A 13,655-nucleotide genomic window follows, 5' to 3' on the forward strand; every position below is an offset into this window, starting at 1 on the left:
CTCAGGAGTTCGAGACCAAACTGGCCAACATGCTGACATCCTGGCTGGCCATCCTGGCTAACATGGTAAAACCCCGTCTCTACTAAAACTACAAAAATTAGCCTGGCGCAGTGGCGGGGCACCTGTAATCCCAGCTACCCAGGAGGCTGAGGCAAGAGAATCTACTGAACCCAGGAGACAGAGGCTGAAGTGAGCCAAGATCATACCACTACACTCCAGCCTGGGCAACAAACCGAGACTCCATCTCAAAAAAATTTTTTTTAATTGAAAAAGATAAGTAAAATCCATCCTTATTAAAGTTACCTTCATTGTCTTTGGATCAAGTTTAGACCAATGGGTAGGTGTAGAAATTTCTTTAGCTTCACCATCATCCTTCTCTTCTTCATCCTGACATACAAAGTTAAGAATGTAATTACTATTATGAAACCGTAAAACAAAAATAATTTATTTTTAAAAGTCTGTTGCTGATCTGTGCAAGGTCACAAATGTTTCAGATTGTCTTCTCCTAAAGTTATTATTTAGGCAAGTCCACGTACATACATTCTACCACTTTTAACTGATCACAAAGACACTCATCAGCCAATCAAAGCCAGATCTGTGAAACACAAAAGGGTGATAAATTACAACACAAAGGATATCAGGGATGCACAAACACTGCCGGTATCCACAAACCACACAGTGTGTGATCTTGCCCCAATTTTCAAGCCACCCAAAGACTGATTTAGTTAGACCTTTGAAATGTACCAAAGACGTTGCCACATAGCCTGAAATTTCAAATCTCTCAGACTTGTGGTTGTCCAATTTCAAATATCCATGACTAGAACTGATGACCATGAAAAAGAAAATTTTTTAAATTTTAGAAAATGGCAAAATGTTTAAAATGGCTTAATACTGAATCTTGTTCAACAACTGGTCCCAGATTCCAGCAACTAGACCTATGATAAAAACAAAATTCTGTGCAATTTAAGCACAACTTATTTTCCTTTGAGGTCTCAGCACTCTTAAAAGTTAGGATAATAGACAGAAATTTTAAGAGAAAAGAACATACAACTATACTGCTGAAAGCTGGATTACCAGTCGCTGTTACCAGTTATGTTCCTCCATGTGTGTTTGTTATGTAGTGTGTGGTGTGCATTTGTGCCTGTGTTCCTGTGCCTGTGAGAAGCGGAAATAGAAAAAGGGATTAGCGTTCAGTGCCTGTTCTCCATCAGCCTCCTTGCGTTCACCCTGAAGCTTCTCGACCAGCTGCTGCTTGTATCCTCGGGAGAGGGTTTCCCACTCTGAGCGGGTGGGAAGGCAATGCCAAACATCCGGGAAAAATAAAACCACTGTCTCCACATGAGCTGGAACTGTACGCCCCTTGTGGGTCTCCTCAGGGCGATGGTAGCGAATCTCTGCAAAACGGTACCTGTTGCAAGGGAAGAAGCATGTTGGAAAAAAAATTCTAAAATACATTTTAAAGACCCTAGTTCACTTGTAGCACATCAAGTAAAGAAATTTTGCTGCAAGAACTTGAGGTTGGTCTAAAGAAAAAAAAATTATAGAAGCCATAGTTCCTCTTTTGGTACATTTGTACAATATTTAATAAGTTAAAGGAAGAATATGTTCCCCCAAGGCATTTTCAAGTTTGATTACAGAGCTACCCACATTTTAGAGAATACCTGAAGAAGCTGGATAGCCGTTCAGATTTCATGTGCTAAAAAAGAATATTCTCAAATTAAGTCACAAGAGACACACTAAAATACACAGGACAAATAAGCCTCAAGAGAAAATATGGCTGAACAAAAATAATCGCAACTACATCATTTTATAACAAAAGAATTATAATGAAATGAAGTTCTCTCTTGACGATCTTCTCCAGCTATGCATGAAATGAAAAGTATTTTCAACATACATCCAACTTCCAAAGTACAACATAACAAAACATTTAAATTTTCAGTTTATTTTGATTAGTTCTCAATCCTTTTTCCCCAAAACATTTTGGCACCAAATAAACTTTAGCTACAAATGGGGATTTTCCTTTGGGATTACCTGCATGACCAGGATTGCTAAAATAAGCCGAGGGGAAAAGGCTGATCGACAAGAACAACTACATAAACTATTAGTAAAACACTTCTAATCAAGAAATGAATTGGTACTTACCATTGTGTGCACACACTTAGATCAATGCCTGTCAGAGCCTTACAACAACGAATAGCAGTCTTAATCAACACAGAGGGATCTTTTTCTGGGTCTGGTCCATCCAACGAAGGAGACCAGTGGCCTCCAATGGCCATAGCTTCATCCTTGCCTTTCATGCCCACTAAAAACTAATTCAAAACAAAGAATCATTTACATATATTACGCACCCTGTCAAATTACAAATAAGATACTTGAGAAGGAAAGGTACAAACCTTTCCAATACCATTTCTACTACCTCTGGTATCTGTCAGTCAAGGAAGAGTTCAGTTCATTGTGTTCCACACTGCATTTCAGCAATGGAATAGGATTTACACACATCATAACTCATCCTTTTAAAATATTTCTTCAGACAGAGTTCTTTTAAAGAAACAAGCTATAATTCAAACTTCAACAACATCCAAAGACACTGAATCCTATTACCACTAAGATTCTACTATGTTACGAATATAAAACATCAAAATGACTGTTGAACTAGCAGCGTACAAATAAGATATAGTCATAATCTGCAATGAGAAAAACATCTACATCATTAAATTCTGGGTGCCTTAATACTGAAATTAGTCATTAAACTAATCAACACATATTAAAATGTAGGGTTTTAGATTTTATGTGTACAAACTTACAGCTAAACAAAGTGAATACATCTAAAGTTAAAACAAATGTGTCCTTTTACCTTAACAAGTCTAGCAGGATGTTGGAATCCATCTCGAAGTTCTTGTGGGTCTTCAGCAAGAGCACATGACTTATGATACAAATCTTCCATACTAGGGCTAGCCATCAGCATTACCTATTATAGTCAAATAATTCAATCCTGTCAAAAGTCTAAAGTAATGTGAAAAAATGAGAAGCACTACTAATTATCTTTACATATTAGATGTCTGAAATTTTTAAATAAAAATAGGAAGTATATATAGCAGAAATAGTATTAGATACCTCAGCCTCCCAAAGTGCTGGGATTACAGGCGTGAGCCACCATGCCAGGCCTAGATACCTTATAATTACTTAGTTTTAACTTTTGAAGGGATGCTTTTTCACTCAAACAATGCTTTAAACAAAACTGTAGACTATACGTAATATACTGAATGTTTCCCTTAAGACTAACATTTAGTGCATTCATCTAACACTAAGTTTTATCTGAGGCTACCAGAAGTCATATGACATTTCAAATATCTCATTAACATCAACTTTATCTTCACATTTTTATGAGATTTTAAATGTTAGAATAACTAGTTTTACAGCTCAAGAGATAAGGCAAAGAGAGCTTAAATTAAATTATATAACCAAAATAGGATCAAGCAGTCAAGAAGAAAACAGGTATTCGGGTCTACCTAACACTTTCTGAAGGATAATTCTACATACCCTTTTATTATGAGTAACTGCTAAGAAATTTAAGCTGCATATCACAGTTGAATACAAACCTTTGCACTGTATAAGTGGTCGGCATCTGGTGGATCAAGAATGGCCATATTTTTTTCTAAGGATTCTACTTCTCTGTGCATTACATAAAAATTGCAGTAATTTCCCAGCTGAAATGGTCTTGACAAAGGGAAAGCATCCACCCATGTAAACTGAGCATCAAAAAAGTCACTAGGTATATACAAATTCTGATAACGGCGCCTTAGTTCCATCATGTCACAACTGGGACTGAAAAACAGACATAAGTAGTGAGTAAAGAGCCTTAATAAAAAGGTTACACAAACATTCACTCGATTCTGTAGCAAATACAATTTCATATGGTAAAAAGTAAGCTGAAAAAGGACAAAGTCAGTTACCAATGAGCTATAGATTTGGATAGAGACATATGAAAATATTACTTTCAAATTTGTATACTCAAAATTTTGAATAACTAGTATTCTCAGTGTTATCCTTATTTCGTTACTTTTTGTTACAGAAGACCCTTTGAAATAACTTGAACCTCAGCTCCAGAAAAGATCTGTACAAAAGCAGGTTTTCCTCAGTCGGAACTGTGGATTACTGGAAAATTATGGTTCATGTTGAAAGGATACAAAACATCAATGAGAGTGGTACCAAATTAGTATTTCTGTATGCCCCTCAGTCAGGTTTTCAGAGTGTAGAAAAACTATGGAACTTTTATTTTACTATAGTAAGTTCCTAGATCAACCATACTTACATTCAAAATTAAATACAAAAATCCACACAAAAGGAAAATTCATATGTTCCTTGGATTATCTGCACCTCCACACCCCTTTCTCTGTGAATGATTAAGATCCATACCTGATTATTATGTATAGAGGGCATAAATTTCTTGTCTTTTAAATCTCGTACTGATTTTTTTAAGGATCATTTCCTTTTTCCTAAGAAGTAGAGTTTTTAAAAGAGAGGAACTGAAAGGTCAATCTGGCAAAAGGTTAAGAGATGTCTGTTAAAAGTATAATGTAAGACGAAAAGACAACTACATTGTCTTTTTTAAAGACAACTAAAGGCAGAAGTATGAAAGATGAAGTAATCTACATGTAGAGATGTCTTTATTTGAAGTATAAAAATAAATACGGAGCAATAAACTTGTCAGATAATAGACTATTATCTACCTACCTATTTATCTATTTATCTATTTTATCTACAGACAGAATCTATCTATCCATCTATCCATCCATCCATCCATCCATCCATCCATCCATCCATCCATCCAATCTACAGACAGAATCTTGCTCTGTCGCCCAGGCCAGAGTGCAATGTGGCATACTCATAGCTTGCTGTAACCTGAATTCCTAGGCTCAAGCAATCTTTCCATGTCAGCCTCCAAGTATTATAGCTAGGACTACAGGTGCACTACCATATGTGGGTAACTTCTACTTTTTGTAGAGGTGAGGTCTCACTATATGCCTAGGCTGGTCTCAAACTCCTGGCCTCAAGTGATTCTTCCACCTTGGCCTCCTAAAGTGCTGGATTACAGGTGTGAGCCACCAGTGCCAGGCCTGTAATTATACTTTATTTGGATATGATTCTGCTGTCAAAATAATAAAAACGTGAAACAAGTATCTGAGTTTTGTTTTTAAGGAAGTGTGACAAAAAGAAAATATGTATAATTGTTTCCCAATTTCGCATCACCAGAATTTTTGAAGTCATGTTTTACCCCACAGGAGTAAAATTTATAATAAAACAAAAGATGTAAGTACAAATAAATCATTTCATGGGCATGAAGTTTCTTATAATCATATTAGTGTAAGAAAATCTTGATTTATACAACTACAAATGAGAAGTATGGAAACTTTAAAATCATTTTTACTTGCAAGAGATCCATTTAATGTTCTGGGAATTTACTTCAAAGTGGTAAAACTAAACTGTGAAGGTCTAATTTATTATTATTATTTTTCTTTATTTTTTGAGACAGAGTCTCCCTCTGCCGCCCAGGCTGGATTGCAGTGGTGCAATTTCAGTTCACTGCAACCTCTGTCTTCCGAGTTCAAGTGATTCTCCTGCCTCAGCCTCCCAAGAAACTGGGATTACAGGCACTCACCACCATGCCCAACTAAGTTTTATATTTTTTAGTAGAGTCGGGGTTTCACCATGTTGGCCAGGCTGGTCTTGAACTCCTGACCTCAAGTGATCTGCCCACCTCAGACTCCTAAAGTGCTGGGATTACAGGCATCAGCCACTGCACTTGGCCCCTGAAGGTCTAATTTAGAAGAAGCTAAATAGCTGTTCAATTTCATATCCTATGCATCAACTCTTCCCAAAAAAGCATTCAATATTGAGAACAGATGGGTTAAAATCAGAGCTCCCCTATTTAATATCTTTGAGGCTGTGAAAGCGGTGTTGGTTTCAACTGGTTTCTCTGAAATATGCAGACTACAGATTTTTAAGTATAACAGTAAACAGTTATAAGAAGAAAACTAGTGTAAATGAAGAGTAGTTGCTGGGCCAGGCATGGTGGCTCACGCCTGTAATCTCAGCACTTTGGGAGGCTGAGGCGATTGGATCACCTGAGGCAAGGAGTTTGAGATCAGCCTGGCCAACATGGTGAAACCCCGTCTCTACTAAAAACACAAAATGAGCCGGGTGTGGTGGTGCATTCCTGTAATCCCAGCTACTCGCGAGGCTAAGGCAGGAGAATTGCTTGAACCCGGGAGGCAGAGGTTGCTGTGAGCCAAGATCGCCCCATTGCTCTCCAGCCTGGGCAACAAGAGCGAAACTCCATCTCGAAGAAAAAAACAAAAAAAGAAGTAGGTGCTGATTTGACCATAAGGAAGAGTAAATGAACACCAACTACGTAACATAATTAAGCAAAGTCACCAAGCAAAATTTTCTTGGCATTAAGTAGCTTGACTAAAATTCACTGGGTTACTAAATCTAGAACTGAACATACAGAAATTTTAACCACTGATAGGCAAGTATTATGAATGGTAATTATCACTCTGTTTAAATGTAATAATATCATCTTAGGCCACTGCATTGCATACAGCTATCTGCTTTTAGCTCAACAGCCTTGAACGCAGCTTTTAATGATTTTCCTGTTTTATGGTCAATTTGTTTTTTTTCCACCTATTCATCTATTACCTAAGTTGCCACCACAACCCACCATTAATTTCTGAGACTATACAACTGCCACACAATGGGTTAAGTCCTTTGGATACATGAACTAAACCTCACAATAATTCTGCTAGTTAACATTACCTTTTTTTTTTTTTTGCAGGTAAACATCAGAAGTTCCTGGTAAATTGGCCAGGTACAGTGACTCATACCTGTAATCCCAGCACTTTGGGAGGGCGAGGCAGGTGGATCGCTTGAGGTTAGGAGTTCGAAACAAGCCTAGCCAACATGGTGAAACCCCATCCCTACTAAAAATACAAAAATTAGCTGGGTGTGGTGCTGAGCACCTGTAATCCCAGCTACTAGGGAGGCTGAGGCAGGAGAATAGCTTGAACCCAGGAAGTGGAGGCTGCAGTGAGCTGAGATCACGACACTGCACTCCAGCATGGGTGACAGAGTCTCAAAAAAAAAAAAAAAAAAAAAGAAAGAAAAAGAAACTCCTGGTAATTTGTCATGACTTCTGATTCAAAGGGTGAATATTTATGTATATACATACGCATACACTATACATGTGAATACATTATGTATGTGAGTATATATGCATATCTATGTTTCTATTATACGACACTGCCACAGCTAAACTTGAAATAATTGGTCTACTACTGTATTATTGCCTCATCACATACAATGGACTATACATGATCTTCAAGTTATCAGTAAGTCTAGATCTTAACTGATTCTAACTTTAGGGGAATAACTTTATGACAAAGGAATTTCCTTGAGGGGCTGTCTTTTTCAATACCAGTTGATTTCCTTCATGGGGATATAAAAATAATGCAGCATTGTAGAGAATTAAGTTATTTCAAATTGCATTTCTGCGCTTACATGAAGAACACTAACTGTCGGGAAATCAATGTTGCAAGAAAAATATCTCTGTAACATATTCTGTCAAATTATACGAAATTAGTAACTCAAGAAAACAATGGGTGGGGAATAACCTACCAATCTAAAGAAAACTTTGAAAACTGAACTGTGTAGCGTGGAACAACACGTCGAACTCTCCGAGGTGATCGTTCTCGCTCTCTTCGTGGAGATCTTTCCCGGGAACGTTTCCTCTGAGGTGATCTTTCTCTCGATCTACGTCTTTCTCTCTCTCTCTCACGACTGAAAGCAAATTTTTCTAAAATTACTAATATTTCTAATATTATGGAAAAGCTCTTCAACGAAGTAGAGTAGGTAATATAAGCAAGATTCCACAGTATATTTGTTTAACTTTTTAAAATTTGTAGTAAAATAGACATAACACAAAATTCAGCATTTTAAAATTTTATATTATAAGCACATAGTTCAGTGGCATTAACTATGCTTACATTGTTGTACAACCATTGCCACCATCCACAGTATACTTTAGAAAATATACCTTCGATCATCTTTTCTGTTAGGCACTTGATCCCCTCTGTCATTTCTTCCTGAAAATCGGGATGGGGGATCTAATCGTCGTGCTGGTTGTGGCTGTGAAACTATACGAACAGGAGGCTGCAATAAACCAGCTTTAAAAGATAAAAGAAAAAAATGTTTAGCGTGTCTAAACAAAGTTCAAAAGTACCTGATAAAATTAGATGAACAAAGTTAAATAACTGAGAGTCACTAAAATTGTTTTTTCAAAGTTGGCCTGTTAATATATATTTTCAAATAATAGGTACTGGCTGGGTGCAGTAGCTCATGCCTGTAATCCCAGCTCTTTGGGAGGCCAAGGTGGGTGGATCACCTGAAGTCAAGAGTTTGAGACCAGCCTGGCCGACATGGTGAAACCCCGTCTCTACTAAAAATGCATAAATTAGTTGGGAGTGGTGGTGGGTGCCTGTAATACCAGCTAATCAGGAGCCTAAAGCAGGAGAATCGCTTGAACCCAAGAGACGAGGCTGCAGTGAGCTGAGATCGTACCACTGCACTCTAGCCTGGGGGGCAGAAGCAAAACTGTATCTCAAAAAAAAAAAAAAAAAGAATAGGTACTGTCAGGTCAGGCACGGTGGCTCACACCTGTAAGTCCAGCACTTTGGGAGGCAGAGGCGGGCGGATCACGAGGTCAGGAGTTCGAGATCAGCCTGGCCAATATGGTGAAATCCCGTCTTTACTAAAAATACAAAAAAATTAGCCAGGCGTGGTGGCGCGTTCCTGTAATCCCAGCTACTCAAGAGGCTGAGGCAGGAGAATCACTTGAACCTGGAAGGCAGAGGTTGCAGTGAGCTGAGATCGTGCTACTAAACTCCAACCTGGGCGACAGGGCGAGACACTGTGTTTAAAAAAAAAAAAAAAAAAAAAAAAAAAAAAAAAAATTACCTTTTTTTTGAGACAGGGTCTCACTCTATTGCCCCAGTTGGAGTGCAGTAGTGCAATCATGGCTTACTGCAGCCTCACCTCCCAGGCTCAAGCAATCCTCCCATCTCAACATCCAAAGCAGCTGGGACATAGGCATGCACCACTAAAACCAGCTAATTTTTTTTTTTTTTTTTTTTTTGAGACGGAGTCTCGCGCTGTCGCCCAGGCTGGAGTGCAGTGGCCCAATCTCAGCTCACTGCAAGCTCCGCCTCCCGGGTTCACGCCATTCTCCGGCCTCAGCCTCCCGAGTAGCTGGGACTACAGGCGCTGCCACCTCGCCCGGCTATTTTTTTTGTATTTCTTAGTAGAAACGGGGTTTCACCGTGTTAGCCAGGATGGTCTCGATCTCCTGACCTCGTGATCCACCCGTCTCCGCTTCCCAAAGTGCTGGGATTACAGGCTTGAGCCACCGCGCCCGGCCAAACCAGCTAATTTTTTAAAAAATTTCTTTGAGGAGACGGGGTCTCCCTCTGTTGCCAAGGTGGGGCACTATCTTGACGAATTCTTCCCAATATTGAAAATCAACAATTTCATTTTGAAATAGTATAAATATTTCCAGGTAGGAATAGTGCAAATTTACCTTCTTTACTACAATGCACACTTAATTTATGGAAAGATGTATAATATATGCAAAGTTGTAAGTATTTTAGACAGAGTAACTAGAACAAGTAACTAAGTCCTTTACAACACAGATTAAAATACTCATTCCCCCTTTCAACATCTGATCACGCCATAAAGACTAAAAAATGTGTTTTTCTTTAAAAGTTGCTCAACCTCAGTAAAATGATTCACATTAAACATCTCTAAAGTAGACAGAACTATTACACATCACAGAAAATAAACACAAGCACAAATAATTTCATTCTTCCCAACTGATAACATGATATATGGGATCCCACACCTCTCCACTAGAACAGTTTTCTGACGCTGGTCTATGACAATGATATTAACTCCTAGTAGGAAGCCTAGTATGGTGATCATCTGAATTACTGCTCTGCAGTTTGTAGCAGGAAAAAAATCTCTCCACTACTATGTTTCCTAAAAAATTAGTTCAGTATGGTCTGATTTTTATTATGAATGGAAAAATGTGTATGTCAGTAGGATTCTTATGCATTGTTATGCTCATCTCCCTTTTCATGTCCCTGTCATCCCAGAAACATATAGGGAGCTTTCAATTTTGGAACACCCTCACTGGGACATCTCCTTTAAGAAATACTCCATGGGGAATTGTAAAACTAGCACAGGAGAAGCCGGGTGCGGTGGCTCACGCCTGTAATCCCAGCACTTTGGGAGGCCAAGGTGGGCAGATCACGAGGTCAGGAGAGCAAGACCCTCCTGGCTAACATGGTGAAACCCCATCTCTACTAAAAAAATAAAAAATAAAAAATTAGCCGGGCGTGGTGGCAGGCGCCTGTAATCCCAGCTACTTGGGAGGCTGAGGCAGGAGAATGGCGTGAACCTGGGAGGCGGAGCTTGCAGTGAACTGAGATCATGCCACTGCACTACAGCCTTGGAGACACAGCAAGACTCCATCTCAAAAATAAAACAACTGAATATAAAACAAAGGATAAATTAAAAAACCCATGAGGCCACAGTAAAAAAAGAAAAGACCTAACATAAAGCAAGAATTGGATGCAGTAAGAAGGCCAGGCATGGTGGCTCATGCTTGTAATCCCAGCACTCTGGGAACCTGAGGGGAGTGGATCACCTGAAAGTCAGGAGTTTGAGACCGGTCTGGCCAACAGGGTGAAACCTCGTCTCTACTAAAAATACAAAAAATTAGCTGGGCATGTTGGCGGACACCTGTAATCCCAGCTACTTGGGAGGCAGAGGTTGCGGTGAGCCAAGATCGCACCATTGCACTCCAGCCTGGGCAACAAGAGCAAAACTCCATCTCAAAAAAAAAAGAGTCTCACACACAAAATGTCATAAAAGTAGAATCACACATTATGTTCGAAACCAAACAAGGATGCATACAAGAAAATGAGTTACAAATGGTTGTTGTGCAATTTGTGAGACAGGGTCTTGCTCTGTCACCCAGGCTGGAGTGCAGTTGTGCAATCTTGCCTCACTGCAACCTCCGCCCGCTGGGCTCAAGTGATCCTTTCACATCAGCCTGTGTACACCATCACGCCTGGCTATTTCTTGGATTTTTAGTAGAGATGGAATCTCACCATGTTGCCCAGGCTGATCTCGAACTCCTGAGCTCAAGCAATCCGTCCACCTCAGTCTCCCCAAGTGCTGGGATTACAGGTGTGAGCCACTGCCCTGCTACCAGACACAATGTTGTATTTTTTTGACCTGAGTAGTGATTACATAGGTGTTCATTAAATAACTCATTACACTGTAATCTGTCATTTTGCTATGTATCATCATCTACAATAACAAAGAAAATGCAGGCCGGGCGCGGTGGCTCAAGCCTGTAATCCCAGCACTTTGGGAGGCCGAGACGGGCGGATCACGAGGTCAGGAAATCGAGACCATCCTGGCTAACACAGTGAAACCCCGTCTCTACTAAAAATACAAGAAAAATTAGCCGGGCGAGGTGGCGGGCGCCTGTAGTCCCAGCAACTCTGGAGGCTGAGGCAGGAGAATGGCATGAACCCAGGGGGGCGGAGCTTGCAGTGAGCGGAGATCGCGCTACTGAACTCCAGCCTGGGACACAGAGCAAGACTCCGTCTCAAAAAAAAAAAAAAAAACAAGAAAATGCAGGCTGGGAGCAGTGTCTCACACCTGTAATCTCGGCACTTTCGGAGGCCAAGACAGGCAGATTACTTGACTCCAGGAGTTCAAGACCAGCTCGGGCAACATGGCAAAACCCTGTCTCTACAAAAAAGTACAAAAATTAGAGGGGGGCTGAGACGGGAGGATTGCTTAAGGCCAGGAGGTCGAGGCTGCAGTGAGCTGAAATCACACCACTGCACCCATGCCTGAGTGACAGACCGATACCTTGTCTCCAAAAAAGAAAATGCAGCCTGGACATCATGGTGAAACCCCGTCTCTACAAAAGATATAACAATTAGGCTGGCAGGGTGGCGTGCACCTGTAGTCCCAGCTACTCAAGGAAGCTGAGGTAGCAGGATCACTTGAGCTGGGGAGGCGGAGGTTGCAGTGAGCCAAGATTACACCACTGCACTCTAGCCTTGGTGACAGAGAAAAACCCTGCCTCAAAAAAAAAAAAAAAAAAAAAAAAGAACATGTCACAATTACACTTTTTAATGCCAATTAAGTAGGCTTCTTTAAGCTAAGGCTAACTGTCATCTTTTTCTCTTTTTTTTTGAGACAGTTTCGCTGTTATCACCCAGACTGGAGTGCAATGGCGTGATCTGGGCTAACTGTAACCTCTGCCTCCTGGGTTCAAGTGATTCTCCTGCCTCAGTCTCCAGAGTAGCTGTGGTTACAGGCGCCTGCCACCACGAGCCAGTTAACTTTTGTATTTTTCCAAAAGTGCTGGGATTACGGTGTGAGCCACCACACCCAGACCTATGTATTATTTTAAACACTGTTTTTATAAGAACACATCTGGATCGGGTGCGGTGGCTCATGCCTGTAATCCTAGCACTTTGGGAGGCCGAAGTGGGTGGAAAACTTGAAGTCAGGAGTTCGAGACCAGCCTGGCCAACGTGGAGAAACCCTGTATCTACTAAAAATACAAAAATTTGCCAGGAATGGTGGCACATGCCTATAGTCCCAGCTACTTGGGAGGCTGAGGCAGGAGAATAGCTTGAACCTGAGAGGCTGAGGTTGCAGTGAGCCCAGATTGCAGCACTCCAGCCTGGGTGACAGAGTAAAAAAGAACACATCTAGAGTTTCAAACAATCAATTGGCAAAAAAACTTAAAACTCAGCAAATTCATTTGATGTGGTATGGTTTAATAAGTAATTTAATAGTTTTGATGTTTAAGTCCACAAGGGTGTATCTTTTAATTTCTTATCATTAAGAGAAAAAAAAAATACTTCCACATAGCTATGGAAGTAGATGTGTCCTATTCAGGATTCTTTAGGCTTCAAGTTTTCTTGAAATCCCTGCCTATTTTTGAAATTAAAAGCATAGTTATATTAACAACTAAAAAGTTACATATTTGTCTGAAACAAAAGCAAAGATACCTTTCTGCTGAGGCTGCTGTAATAAGGGCTGTGGTTGGGTCTGCAATAGTGGTGTAATAGAAGCTGCTGAAATCTGTGCCTGCAGCAATGACTGGGGCTGGGGCTGAGTCTGAACACCAAATGTTGTCTGTGGTGCAATTGGCTGAAGTACAGCAGGAGGAGTCTTCAGTAACGGCTGGGTTTGCGACTGATTCTTCAATTAAAAAATGAAAGAATAAGAAAAAAAAAACTTTGTGAATTAGAAGACTCACTTACCAAGCTTCTACAATACCTGAGTATTTTCTGTACCTGATTTGGTAGTGTTTGAATTCTCTGTGCATTCCATTTAAAAGGCATATTAGGATTATAAGTAGCTTCAACCAATACTCTGTCACCTACTTGGGGGGTTTTCCCTTTGACAGCACTGTAAAAAAAAGAAAAAAAAAAGTTAAATATAAATACAATTAAAATAGATTTCTCCCCAAAATGATTTACATAGTTAGTACTTTAAACTGTATT

At 39.9% G+C, this 13,655-nt stretch overlaps 1 protein-coding gene and 1 non-coding gene across 4 annotated transcripts in view; both read right to left on the reverse strand.

The window, feature by feature from the left end:
- The window catches only part of CCAR1 (cell division cycle and apoptosis regulator 1), a 77,622-nt gene that overhangs the window by 36,640 nt on the left and 27,327 nt on the right, over window positions 1–13,655 (reverse strand). For all 3 annotated transcript variants that reach the window (XM_025395918.1, XM_025395916.1, XM_025395919.1), the window contains 9 exons: window positions 13,446–13,560; window positions 13,158–13,350; window positions 8,093–8,222; window positions 7,675–7,836; window positions 3,600–3,825; window positions 2,855–2,968; window positions 2,143–2,309; window positions 1,198–1,408; window positions 304–387 (listed from right to left, as the gene is read on the reverse strand). In XM_025395918.1, the coding sequence (XP_025251703.1) occupies window positions 304–387; window positions 1,198–1,408; window positions 2,143–2,309; window positions 2,855–2,968; window positions 3,600–3,825; window positions 7,675–7,836; window positions 8,093–8,222; window positions 13,158–13,350; window positions 13,446–13,560 (1,402 nt within the window). The remainder of the gene's footprint in view (window positions 1–303; window positions 388–1,197; window positions 1,409–2,142; window positions 2,310–2,854; window positions 2,969–3,599; window positions 3,826–7,674; window positions 7,837–8,092; window positions 8,223–13,157; window positions 13,351–13,445; window positions 13,561–13,655) is intronic.
- Window positions 2,441–2,507, reverse strand: LOC112632289. The gene has a single exon (XR_003121347.1). It is a non-coding gene; the product is annotated as a small nucleolar RNA SNORD98 (small nucleolar RNA).

Source organism: Theropithecus gelada, chromosome 9 (assembly GCF_003255815.1).
Source record: "Theropithecus gelada isolate Dixy chromosome 9, Tgel_1.0, whole genome shotgun sequence".
NCBI lineage: Eukaryota > Metazoa > Chordata > Mammalia > Primates > Cercopithecidae > Theropithecus > Theropithecus gelada.